This window comes from Anguilla rostrata, chromosome 1 (assembly GCF_018555375.3).
Source record: "Anguilla rostrata isolate EN2019 chromosome 1, ASM1855537v3, whole genome shotgun sequence".
NCBI classification, from domain to species: Eukaryota; Metazoa; Chordata; class Actinopteri; order Anguilliformes; family Anguillidae; genus Anguilla; species Anguilla rostrata.
The window spans coordinates 13031178-13045145 of record NC_057933.1 but is presented as its reverse complement, the minus strand read 5'-3'; the positions used below and the strand labels follow the sequence as shown (position 1 = coordinate 13045145).

The 13968-nt window shown below is 39.0% G+C and overlaps 1 protein-coding gene across 4 annotated transcripts in view; it reads left to right on the top strand.

Annotated features, from left to right (window-relative positions):
• LOC135248317 (thyrotropin receptor-like) overlaps positions 1–6605 on the top strand; it is a 42779-nt gene extending 36174 nt beyond the window's left edge. For all 4 annotated transcript variants that reach the window (XM_064322844.1, XM_064322834.1, XM_064322825.1 and 1 more), the window contains 2 exons: positions 470–658; positions 3242–6605. In XM_064322844.1, the coding sequence (XP_064178914.1) occupies positions 470–658; positions 3242–4586 (1534 nt within the window). In that variant the 3' untranslated portion in view covers positions 4587–6605. The remainder of the gene's footprint in view (positions 1–469; positions 659–3241) is intronic.
• Positions 6606–13968: the final 7363 nt, after the last annotated feature.

Below are 13968 nucleotides of genomic sequence, written 5' to 3'. Positions count from 1 at the left end.
AATGTGAATAATACCCACCCCCTGGTCATGAAATTATATTATGTGGGGTTTGCATGTGAAATGGTAGAATATATGTACTCACAAAGCATGCCATTGACTGTGCCCGTGCACTCTGCAACATTGATTCTGGAAAATAGAGCCTTAATAATTACTTATTACTTGAGAATTACAACTAAATGCTACACACATGCAATGTCATTTCCAGTGCATTTCACAATTTAGTTAAATGTGTATATGCTAACTGCAGTCAATATTTTTATCATTCAGAAGCAAAATCCAGCAGTAAATATTTAATACTAATTCATCCACATGGCAACGCAAATTAACAATGTTGATAACCTCATAACGGGGACTTGGGGTTGCATTAAGCTTTAATATCACGCTGACATTAGTATTGGCAAAGTAGCCTATGCTCTTGGAAGTGCTCTCCCACTGTCCCCAATTAATTTGATTAACTTTTGTTGGGCAGCGATGTTTCCCATTCACACGTGACCTCTTTACCAACAATTGGTCTGGAGTCCCTCCAGGAACTCATGGCAAGAAACACATGGACCCTGAAGAAACTACCGCCAGTAATGACCTTTCAACATCTATTGAAAGTAGATGTCACCTACCCAAGTCATTGCTGTGGATTTAAGGACTTAAAGAAAAAGAAAGGGTGAGTAAGGGGGCAGAAGACTGTTTCTCACGGTCATGCCATTTCTTTGCTCAAGCACCTGAAGCCTTGAGTGGCCACTCTAGACTAATTCAACTCCCAAATACTGCAGAGCCATACTCAGTGTTGGAGACTGAAAGACTGTTTATTGTTTAGGCTATACTTAAGAAATGTTTGAAAAAGAATGCTGAGTGGTTTGTGATTCCAATCACAGGACAAAATGATGATCATGGATAAAAATGGGTTCCAAAAAATAATGGCAACTAGGTATTTGATAAAAAATTTTTTTTTGGTATTTATATGTGCTCAATAATTTATTTGAAGTCACTGTAATTGTCTTTGCATTTTTGTAAAGCAAGCAGCATTAAAACTACAGGGAAAACCTGGAGGGGAAGCTATTGTAAATGACATGTCATGGATGGCCATCAGCTCAAAAAATGTGCAAGAAAATTTGTCTCCAGATGTTTATTTTGCATGTCTGGAGATGTTCAAATTGACAGTCTCAAGATGGCCAAAATGGTGTATCTGCATTATCAAAGCTCATTGTCACTTATTGGGCAAATTCTCAATTTTTTCGAAAGTTAACTAACTGAAGATACTTTTTGCCTAGCTAGTATTGCCTCTGAAGCAGAACTGTCTTTAAAAAAATGAGATTCAAAACACTTGGAATAGTCCAACATTCATAATTGTCCTATGTCTGACTATCACTTTCCATTAAACAGTTACCACTAAAAATACTAAAGCTAGCGAACATTACCATTCTTGGTAATGTTCCTGTTAGCTAGAATGTCTTCTCAGCTTATTACCACCAGTTAATAGAACAAATGTTTCTCACATACAGTTGTTGATAGATAGATATACTGCAAATTCTGTTTAATGTTATCTACACAAAGTTATGTTATCCCTTATCCCAACATCATATGTGAATAAAAAGGATATTTTTGGATCCACAAGAGTGAAAAGATGACAACCATCCCCATGTGGTCCAACACTATATATGGGTCATAATGTGCCCGACAAAGCATATGTAGTTATACATAACTGCATTTTTTGGGCACTAAACTGTACTCAACTGCATTCACTCTGTATGGTTGTAAAGAGAGCATCAAGTAATTTTAATGAACCTGCTCTTGTTCATTTGAGTGTCTGCTCATATTGGGATTACCGAGAATGAAAAGGTAGATGCCCTAAGCAGGCATTAAGAAAGAGGATATCGATGTCACAGTAAACTCAATAAAACAGAGGGAACAACAACACTGGGATAGAAGATAAAGGCTGGACATTTAGATTAATTGCAAATTAAGATATACATAGTTATGCTTGGCTTTCTATGCATCTTAATCTCCTCAACACGCCAGATTATAATATGTCAAAAATAAAGGCATCGACATGTTAAATTTTAACGCGTCAAAAATAGACGTGTTGACACATTCATGAGTGACATGCTTGAAATGCACAGAGCGAGTTTGGTCAGGAAACTCTTGCTGCAGCCAACCACTGGTCAGCCTCAGAAACCACATGTTCTCATACTCAACCAATCACATACACACATCACCACATGTTCTCATTCTCAACTTGAAAACATCACTAATGGAGCACCTTTTTTAAACCGACAGTCGGACGTCTCAGGTGTTGCTCATTGCCTGCGCTGCTTTTTGCATGCAGATAATTGTGCTCATCCTCCACCTCCCCAGCTTCTACCTGTTGTCTGAATCTGCTTGTAGGTACTGGGGGTTTTTGTGTTTCTTCCGTTTAGTAGGGGATATGGATCATGATCCCTGTTTGACAGGTTAGTGCACAGTCGTACATAGAGCAGATCCAATCAGCGCCAAACCAAAAATAATGACTTTCATATTCATTAATATATTTAATCTTAATACGTGAGTTGTCCTTCCTGAAATTCATTTTGTCTAAATATGAGCTGTTTTCCCTTGTCATGTCAACAGGTCAATAATTCTACAGACATGCAGTCTTTCCTTCTTGACACGGCAATTTTTGCCTTGCCAATAGGTAAAAACCATGATGGGAAATCAAATGAGGTTTTGTCATTGATGACGTTCCATAATAAGCAGACATATTGGGATTTATAGCCTGTTATGTCTTATATGCATGAAACAGGCATCCTCATTGGCTATGCTAGTCAAAATATTTTGAATGTCAGGAGACGCATATTTTCTTGCATATTTTGGCCCTGATGGCCAACCGTATTTGTCAAAACGCAGTGGCTGATTGATCATTGAATACCTACTGCAGGACTAGTACCGGGAAGCCCTGCTAGTGGAATATTGGGTGAACGGGAATCAGTTGGGGGAAACAAATGCACACGCTTAGGGAGATATTTGGCAGAACTTAATTATTAATCACAAAAAATGTACTAAATTTGACATACATTTATTATTGCAGCCTGTGTGTTTTTTCATATTATGCGCACACACATACACATCATATACAGTTTGCTGATTTTCTGATAAAATTATTGTTCAAAATGTGAAGATAAATCTTCACACCATAGTTCACACTGGGATTTTTTTATGTATAGACTTAAAACATGTTACCAACAGATGATTTGTTTTTATAATTCTACAGATATTTTGAATATGCCATTTGCAACCTAACCAGCTCCAACCAATATCAGAAGGACTCAGTGAGTGATTATAAAGTTATCTCCCAAAACTACAGAGAGAGCGATGCTGAAAATATGAAGAATGTATTCAAGGAGGACTATGATTTCCATGGCGACCTGCATTACCAAAGTTGGGTAAAAAACCTGGGTTTTGGGGATACCCTGCAGGCCATGCAAGAAGACCCCAGCCAGTACTTTGACAGCATCTATGACTACACAATGTGTGAGGAGACCAAATATGTTACCTGCTCTCCTGTCCCAGATGCATTCAACCCCTGTGAGGACATCACAGGCTACAGCTTCCTGCGTGTATCTGTTTGGTTCATAAGCCTAGTGACCATCCTGGGGAACCTGTTCGTCTTGCTCATCCTGTTCACCAGCCACTATAAGTTATCTGTCTCACGCTTCTTAATGTGTAATTTGGCCTTTGCAGACCTGTGCATGGGGATATATCTCATTATTATCGCTTCAGTTGACCTCTATACAAGGTCTGAGTACTATAACTATGCCATAGACTGGCAGATGAGCCCAGGTTGCAGCTTAGCTGGCTTCTTGACAGTCTTTGCTAGTGAGTTGTCTGTGTACACACTGACTGTCATAACAGTGGAGCGCTGGTATACCATCACTTTTGCAATGCGTTTGGACTGCAGGCTACGACTCCTCCATGTTTCCTTTGTTATGTTGGGAGGCTGGATCTTTTGCTTCCTGCTGGCCCTGCTACCCTTGGTGGGCATCAGCAGCTACCAGAAGGTCAGCATCTGCCTGCCCATGGACACCAACTCTACATTAGCCAAGGTCTACATTGTTTCCATCCTGTCCCTCAACATTTTTGCGTTTATGGTCATTTGCACATGCTACATCAGGATCTACTGCATGGTGCAGAACCCTCACTGCAGCTACAGAAGCGATGATACCGTTATTGCCAAACGTATGGCCATCCTTATCTTCACAGATTTCCTCTGCATGGCACCCATCTCCTTCTTTGTATTGTCAGCTGTGCTTTACAAGCCCCTCATCACGGTCTCCAACTCCAAGATTCTACTGGTCCTCCTTTATCCTCTCAATTCCTGTGCCAACCCTTTCCTCTACGCAATCTTTACCAAGGCCTTCCATGGCGATGTCATCATCCTGCTCAGCAAGTTTGGATTCTGCAAGCAACAAGCTCAGTACTTCCGTGGCCAGTATGTGTCTGCTAAGAGCAGCAGTGACTGCCATGTGAAGCAGCAGAGGAAGAACACAAAACAGGTGTTCATCTACCTGCAGGATCGCTCCACCTTTACATCACAAAGCAACAGTAAGATGTGTTGATGGTCCCCACTTTTTTGTTTTAAGTTTTATTAAATGCTTTATCACTTGCATTGTCTAATATGTCCCAATTAAGCTGGTAAAAATACAAAATCTGTAAAACATAATGAAACATTTGTTCCAAGAAAAAGTCACCGGACAAAGCAATCCAGTTCAATTTGTCTCCAGATCTGCTGTAGTTCGAGATTTCAGTTAATGCAGCCAATCATCTACTATAGTACCCTCCAAAAGTATGGGAATGTTAGAGAGAAATTAGCTTTTGTTATGTACTAAAGGCATTTGGATTGTAGTTCAAAAGATGAAAATGTGACGGAAGTACCTACAATCACCTTTTATTTCATGGCATTTACATGCATATGTTTTATTACCATTTTACACAAACCGCTATTTTTGTGTGTCCCCCCCATTTTCAGCTGTGAAAAGTAAGTTAACAGATGACCGACAGGTGTTAACTGTTGCTCAGGTGTTTGATTTGGCATGGAATGTTCACACATGAAAGAACAGCGAGTGTCTAGTATTTAGGCTTTGTGTACTTCTTTGGAGATTGCATTTCGAGCCAGAAGGCATACACCAACATGAAGACTAACTATGTCTGAAAAACAACTAATCTGTAAGCTGAGAGGACAGAAACATTAATTTAGAAGGCTATTCGAGTCTTGATTTTAGGATTTGTGTACTTCTGTGGAGTTTATGTTTCGAGCCAGAAGGCATACACCAACATGAGGACTAACTATGTCTGAAAAACAACGAATCTGTAAGTTGAGAGGACAGAAGCATTCGTTTAGAAGGACAGCACCGGAGCTGGGTATATCAGGTACAGCAGTTTGGAAAGTCTTGAAAAAGAATGTTGAGAGACGCAGAATCAGAGTGGTTGCAGGCACTGCAGCAAGAACTGAGCTCTGCTTTTTTGTGTGGTGGTCAGTACTGTACATGTCAAAGGTATGAATATTGTCTGTCCTCATACAGTAAAAACATGTAACATCTACCCAAAATTGCCTGTTGCACTCATTTGATATGTTTTCATGAAAATGTTTAAAAAAAAATCAACATCTTTGGTAAACCTTGTGGAATTATTCAAAATGGCCAAAAATACAATAATTATTGGCCGTTAATAGCGCAGTCCATCAACAGATAGTGGGACAGTTAATAGCAGAGTCCATCCACCTTCGCAAAGGCGGTCATGGAGTTTGTTTGACAGAAGGAAGCTAATCAGTAAGTTTGTGCCAGTCTTCATATGCATATATGTGTGTCTTTGTACATTAAGTGCTTGGAGAATCTTGTACTTCAGTTGTCTTTCTTCAGCTAGTCCAGTGTATTGTTTCAACTTCACAATTTTAGCAGAACACATATCAGTCTTTAATGGCACTGTTTTGTAATATGTTGTATATGAATTTCCATTTATTGTAAAACAGTCACACAAATTAAGAATTTGATGTGGATGACTGATGTGCTTTTTGAAATCTTTGACATTTATTCATGAAATACTGAAGCGGTAAGCATTCTGTTAAACTACAGTGCATGTCCGAGATGAATGAATAAGTACTATAAGATTTCACTAACATCTTATGAAATGATGCTAGTGTTTTGCGTTAACATGAAATTTGGCGGGGGGTGGGGGGAGGGGGGGGTTTGGGGAAGAGATATTTAATGCTGCTATCAATCATTGCTTTATTGTTATTAAGTCAAAAAACCTATTTTCTGTTGGATGTTAATATTTTGATTTGTAAGACTGGCAAAATGACTTGGAAATCTAAATGTGAATGTATATTTTTGATATGAAAACTAAACATAAAATTGCCTTTAAAATTTTTATTATTAATGTCAAGATAAACTAATCTCTAAAACCATATTATTTAAAATATATTACAATACATCTGTTCATGTTTGAGTGTCTGTATTTAAGCCCTGAAATTTTACTTTACTGACTTTGGAAAATAATATTTAATGTGAATTTCCATCCATTGGATAGAAAATGGAATAAATTGTATGGCTGTATGTACCAGTGTTTATTTACATTAAACTTTAAATTTTACCTTCCTGTTCCCTGATTGGCTCAGTGCTCAAAGGACTCACAGTTGACCAGTATTCTGTTCTAAAATTGCGGTTCTCCGCAGTATGTCCATCCATGGTGAGCAGCTGTAGCACACCTTGCATCAACACAATCCATGAGCTTGTAGGGGTGTACATTCATCCAGAGCCTGCACCTGCACCAACCAACAATTCAGATTACGGTGGCCCAAATTGGATTTTTTGCCTACCTGACACAGATCAATCTTTTTCTGTGCTGTGTGAACACAAAAATCTGATCTTTTCATATAAGATTTGGGACTTCCATATGTGGTCCTAGATTGGGTACATGTCCGAACTGTGGCCATGCGACCACTATGAGAACTGCCAGATTGGAATTCATTTGCTTTTTTAAATGTCACATTTCACTGCGCAGGTCTAGATCACTGTCGTATTCACTGCTGTGGCCTTCCTCCGCCTTCTCTCCCTCATCCTCAACAGCCGATAAATTGTCATCCGACCTCCGGCGCAAATAATCTTGATCAAGGATTGCACCTCCTTTTTGTTTGTTTCCATGATGGACTGTTTCACAAATAGTACATTTTTAGTTAATGCTCGCTTGTGAGTTAGGGTAAAGGTCTGTTCACACCTATGTTAGATATTGGTTACAGGCATGAGTGTGCACAGTCGATGCAAAAAGATTGAATTTGAGCAAAAAATCTGAATTGAGCATTAAGGCCTGTAATGTGAGCTTAGCCTAGGATGCCTCCTGGTTGTTAATATTTGAGGAGTAGTTCAACAGAAATCCAGAAGAGGGGAGTGTTTAACCTTGAAAAGCTTACAGCAGCAAACTAATTTTCATCTCACACCGAAAGGCACAATGTTAACTAATTTATGTCTTTTGTTATTTGAACCATGCTAATGAAAAGGCAAGTGTTGTACTAAAATGATCGCAAAAATAAACTGCATTAACCGAGGAACCAGAAATACTTTCACATTTGATTGCATTCTTTTAGTCCCTGATAAAGGCTATCATCTGGCACATCTGCTGCTTGACAGTATGTACTTTTGTCTTCTAATGTGAAAATGAACAGAGACTGAAGTATGGATTTTGCATTTCCCTGTTACACTTTATGGAAGGAAGTGAAAATCAAAACTTTTGCTCAGAGATTAAAGCCTGTTGAAAGGCTCATTCAAGAAGCGAGAATTCTCAATCATCTTCACAAGTGTTCTTGTGTCAAGTGCAGCACAGTTCTAATTGTATAATGTTTTTTGTTGTTGTATGGTTTCATCATTAGTTGCATCATTAGTTCCATTGAGGCATTCAGGATGTTTGTTTCTTTCTACCACACTGTCCTTTCTTCCCCTTCAGCGTAGCAGGGAAAGCACTGAATTTTGCAGTAAGTTCAAAATAACTGATATAAAGTCCCTGTCCGTGGACTGTGATACTGGCCTAGCTGTTTTGTGCTGACTTTGTCATTGTCAGGGGCAAAGGTGTGTGACAGTACCGTCTGCAGCAACGGGGAATGGGCTGTTACTCTACTTATAGACTTAAACTTTTATGAAGACACATTTGACTTTAAATGGCCTTACTGCCATTATTTCTGTCTGTACAGTTTTATAGTGGTATACAGCTCTCCAACCTATTGTGAGTGAGACAATTTAGACAATCAACCATGAGTTTCCCCATTGTGTATGCATGCCAGAACTATAAAATACTTTATTTTTTCACAGGGGCTTGTGGATTGACAGAGAGTAGAGATGAAGGTAAAAATTTCTGACTGGCATGGAAAGAATAACTAAATGACAGATGGCATGGTATGGAAAACACAACGGACTATAATAGAATATAAAGTTATGAAAGTGATAATAATAATAAAAATAGGCTGTTGGATTGGAAGCCCTGTAGAATGAGATCTTGTTGTGTGGGTGTTATGCATATGGGATTTTCATATTTTATCCAGTATCCAAGTCTGTCCAGTTACCTATTTTGACAAACTCAACATAGATAGATTTATGTTAATTTTGAATATTTCATTTAATGAAATATTTGCATTTAATTATTGATTCCAATCTGCAAAATTACTCAAGTCGTTTTGTCATAAATTTTTCCTGCAGATTTTCTGGTTAGTGTAGAAAAAATTCAGTTTTGGGTTGAATAAATGTGAATAATCAAGGTTGTATACAAATGTAAGTCTGATTATTTTCCAACAGAATCCAGACAAATAATAACTTTTGCTCAGACCTTAAAGAGTTGTTTGTTTAGTTGCCTGTGAAATCTTTGGAACTGATGCTCACTAAAAGTATATAACTGCATGGTTGTTTGTCTATTTCAGATACCTTAAGGCATAATTTTGCAACAGCTTTGGGGGAAATTGAACTAATAAGTCTTTGAGGTTCCTTTCCTTTGAATTCTCAGAAATCAGGCAATATGAAAAATGAAGGGAATATTGACAACATGCACATACATAACATGGTTATTACCTCCAACTACCCATTTGTGTTCGAGGAGAGGGTTTTTAGATGTGTTCTGCAGCACTTTTCATTAAATATAACTTAGTGTGCACATGTTCATGTTTACAAAGACAATGTGGAAATTCCACCAAAGTGGTATCTCTAAATTGAAGCTTTCTAGATTTAATTTGTGTTGATATTTAATTAATTTGTGTTGGACCCGAGAGCAGAAAATCAACTGATTGCATGTGTTCTCTGAAGCAGCTATTAAGGCACACCACTTGATTATGATCTTTCCTTTGTCCTCAAAACTGTATCCATTGTCGCAATCGTCCCATCAAGTCTCCCAGAGTGGTTTTATATTGTTGTGTCCTCCCCATTGTCCCTTGATAAGTGTTTCACAATGTTCAGTCCTGGACCCCTTGCTGTCTTTCTCTGTAACAGATCTCTTAGGTTCCCCGATAGGCTCCTATTAATTTTTCTTTCAGTTATTTTGATGAAAATCTATTTTTTACATTCTCTTGCTTTTTCAGGTATCCATTTTTACTATTTACGGATATCTGGCCAAGATGTCTAACTCGATAGCCTTCCACTGCAAGTTCCACCTCTTCACAGTCTTGACATGCTGTGTCCTCCAGTTATGTCCTTGTTAAGTCGGCCCGTCGCCATCCTCCTGAAAGCCACCATTCGGAGCACCTCCCACAATTCCTCAACTGAGGAATAGCGCTAAACAATGCTTTCAGCTTCTCCCAAAAAATTTGTTTCACTGAAAACGGTTTATTCCACCAACTTGTTTTCTTTCTTTGTCAGCCAGGTGTCCAAAATGTTGGTTCTGGCATTTATGTTGACCCCTTTGGACTATCCAACCATCTATATAAAATTAATGCATTGTGCCTAGTTTTCTGCTTCCCCATCGCTACCATTCTTACCTGGCATTGTTGCTAACTGCAATGTGATAATCCAAAGTGTTTGAGTATGTTGTTTTTGACCTAGAATGTATTGTATGTTCTGGACTCTTCAAAGTCATCAACTTTAGTACTTTTCTCATTTGACATTAGGTGAAACAATTATTGATCTTGAAATTTTGTAAAGATATGGTAAAGTTAGTATGGGTGGTAGTTTTTCTAATTCTTTGCATAATATATTTTTTTATATACGCATATATAACTTACTGTAAGGGGGATGAGAAAGCCTCACCAACTTGCAATCTACTTCTGAAGGAGACCATATCATAAGTGATGTGACCTCAATTTTAAAAAAGGGTAATGAAAGTTATAGAGAGGGATGACAGTGGGTTGCTGTGTTGGGGGAAGAGCACTAGGGATAGCTGGAACAGTCTTAGGGGTTGTAGACCCTCTCAGCTTTTAGTTCTCCCCTCAGGCTTGAAATATGTGTATAAACTATTGGAAATAAACCAGTGCACAAACAAGACTGACATGAAATTCAAAGAGAATCTTTTTGAGCTCCACTTCATGAACACCGAAAGAACAGAGAATATGTGAGCCATTATCTGTATGTGTTTTCATTAAGCTGATTTGCTGTAAGGTATGGATTTCATTTTGAACGAAAGCAAAATACTGCATGCCTCCTAGGTTTGTTCCAATCTGCCATGGAGCCCTACCTTATGTGTTTAATATTATTGCTATTATTATTGAAAATAACAGAAATACAATAGTGATAATACTGTTCAATAATGAACAATGTCAAAGGCTGGCTTTCACAAAAGGCACCTCCTTAATCTCTACAGTAGCTATACCTGCATTGTCTGTTACCATGGAGCAACACCCATCCATGCCTTTCATGCAACTTCAAAAACATCAAACCTTCAAAAGTAGACACATACATCATTTCTGTACATATTCCGGGAATTGCTATGTACATCTGCAATTACATAAAATGTGTGTTATTCTGAAATCATGGTATTTAAATTATTTTCCCATCCTGAATTTGGCAATGGGGCAGATCAGTTGTGACTTGGCTTTCTAGAATGGGGAGTGAAATTAGACTGAGGGCGACAGAGCATGAACTCAGCTTAAGTTTCTCACATTCATGTTATTTTTACCAAATTATTAGAGCTTCATTCATGTAGCATTGTCCTATCCTGATATGTAATGTGAAAAAAAATCCTTTGCAGGTCAGTCTATTCAGTACAAACATTCGGTTATATAATCAATTATAGCTTATTCTTAGTTTAAGGGGAAAGTGGTATATGTAAAAATATGACTGTGATAATTAAACATTTAACTAGATATAAGCAGTACTGGCAATTTCTTGGTGGCACTGCAAAATGTGTAAGCCAGTTACAACTGCTCAGCATAATCCCATACATGGTAGACTGAACCCCACACAATGTACACTTCAGATTGATGTATCAAGTTATTTTATGTCAGTGGCTTCAGTCAGGTTTTAAGATCTCAAAATAACAGGAGCATTGGCATTATTAGTTATAAAATGTTTTCGTTTTAAATCAAAATGTGATCCTGAACCAACCATTAAATTGCAATATTCAAACATATTCCTGATTAAGCCACATTGTGGAATTACTGTATATTGGGATGGCAGGTATGCCATCCCGCCAAGTTACGCCTTGGCGGGGGCATGCCCCCATACCTATACAGCACCGAGAGTTTGGCACTTTTCAGGGTTCCCCACAGAAATAACCACAACAGCCACAGACACTCAGCCCTTAAAAACATTAAATTCTGAACATTCTGACCCCATTTCAACAAACAGAACTCATAAACAACTTCACATGTCCACACAATAAAGCCCCAAACTAAGGGGATTTTGCGTTTTCTCCTTCTTCTTCTTCTCTTTCTTCTTCTCTTTCTTCTTCTCATTCTTATTTTTCCTGCCGCCTTTCCCACTAACAACATGTCTCCCCATTGGACATTTCACTGACACCAGCCAAAACTTCACCTACACGACCCAATCAAAAACGCGCATACAAACGCAAAATACCGATACCTTTCTACTCTGAAACATTTGCAGGTTAAATAGCTAGTCCGCCTGTGGCCTAGTGGGCAAGGTTACAGTCTTGAGAACACGGGGTTCTAGGTTCAAGCCCCGCTTGGAACACGTTTCTTTAACCTGCTTCAACCCTCACTAATAATTGTCTACTACATATCAATTATTGCTTTTGCACCATATCTACCTGCCGTTCACCGTTCAGTTATTAACCGGCTACAATATTGCTAAGCCATATGGATTCAACGGGAGCTAATCTGTGTTTACTGGCCTGTGATCTTTAAAACCACCGGCAGGTTTGCTAATGATATTTCACGCATTGCATAGCTATGGCATGGTGCTGCACTAACGAAGTCACAGACTGGTAAACCTCCGGTTTAAGGCTTGAATCACGACTCGCCCTCAAGCAGACCATTTCCTCTTTTATACAAACGTTTTCTTACGGTTATATTTCCTTTACCAAAACTCACTCACGGCCACCCATATGCATTTCATGACGGCAAATGTATTCCTTTTATTAAAAAGTTACACCAGTTCACCGCTGTGCCATTTCTACGAACTATATTTCTTCACTTGGCTACCGTACAAAACCTTCTTATCAGCAAACGCCACGTTTGTACATTCATGTTACCTCGCCCTGTTCTCTATCTAGCCACATAGGCTACAAACAACTACGTATGTATGTTCTGCAACTCCGCAGTCTAAACAGCTAGTCTGCCCGTGGCCTAGTGGGCAAGGTTACAGTCTTGGGAACATGGGGTCTTATGTTCAAACCCAGCTAGGAACACGTTTCCTTAACCTGCTTCGACCCTCACTAATAATTGTCTACTACATATCAATTATTGCTTTTGCACCATATCTACCCGCCGTTCACCGTTCAGTTATTAACCGGCTACAATATTGCTAAGCCATATGCATTATGACTTACCGTCTGTACGTTCAGTTATTAACCGGCTACAATATTGCTAAGCCATATGGATTCAACGGGAGCTAATCTGTGTTTACTGGCCTGTGATCTTTAAAACCACCGGCAGGTTTGCTAATGATATTTCACGCATTGCATAGCTATGGCATGGTGCTGCACTAACGAAGTCACAGACTGGTAAACCTCCGGTTTAAGGCTTGAATCACGACTCGCCCTCAGGCAGACCATTTCCTCTTTTATACAAACGTTTTCTTACGGTTATATTTCCTTTACCAAAACTCACTCACGGCCACCCATATGCATTTCATGACGGCAAATGTATTCCTTTTATTAAAAAGTTACACCAGTTCACCGCTGTGCCATTGCTACGAACTATATTTCTTCACTTGGCTACCGTACAAAACCTTCTTATCAGCAAACGCCACGTTTGTACATTCATGTTACCTCGCCCTGTTCTCTATCTAGCCACATAGGCTACAAACAACTACGTATGTATGTTCTGCAACTCCGCAGTCTAAACAGCTAGTCTGCCCGTGGCCTAGTGGGCAAGGTTACAGTCTTGGGAACATGGGGTCTTATGTTAAAACCCAGCTAGGAACACGTTTCCTTAACCTGCTTCGACCCTCACTAATAATTGTCTACTACTTATCAATTATTGCTTTTGCACCATATCTACCCGCCGTTCACCGTTCAGTTATTAACCGGCTACAATATTGCTAAGCCATATGCATTATGACTTACCGTCTGTACGTTCAGTTATTAACCGGCTACAATATTGCTAAGCCATATGGATTCAACGGGAGCTCTTCTGTGCTTACTGGCCTGTGTTCTTTTTTAAAACCACCGGCAGGTTTGCTAATGATATTTCACTCACTGCATAGCTACGGCATGGTGCTGCACTAACGAAGTCACGGGCTGGTAAACCTCCGGTTGAAAGCTTGAATCCCGACTCGCCCTCAGGCAGATCATTTCCTCTTTTACACTAACATTTTCTTACGCTTACATTTACTTTACCAAAACTCACTCACGGCC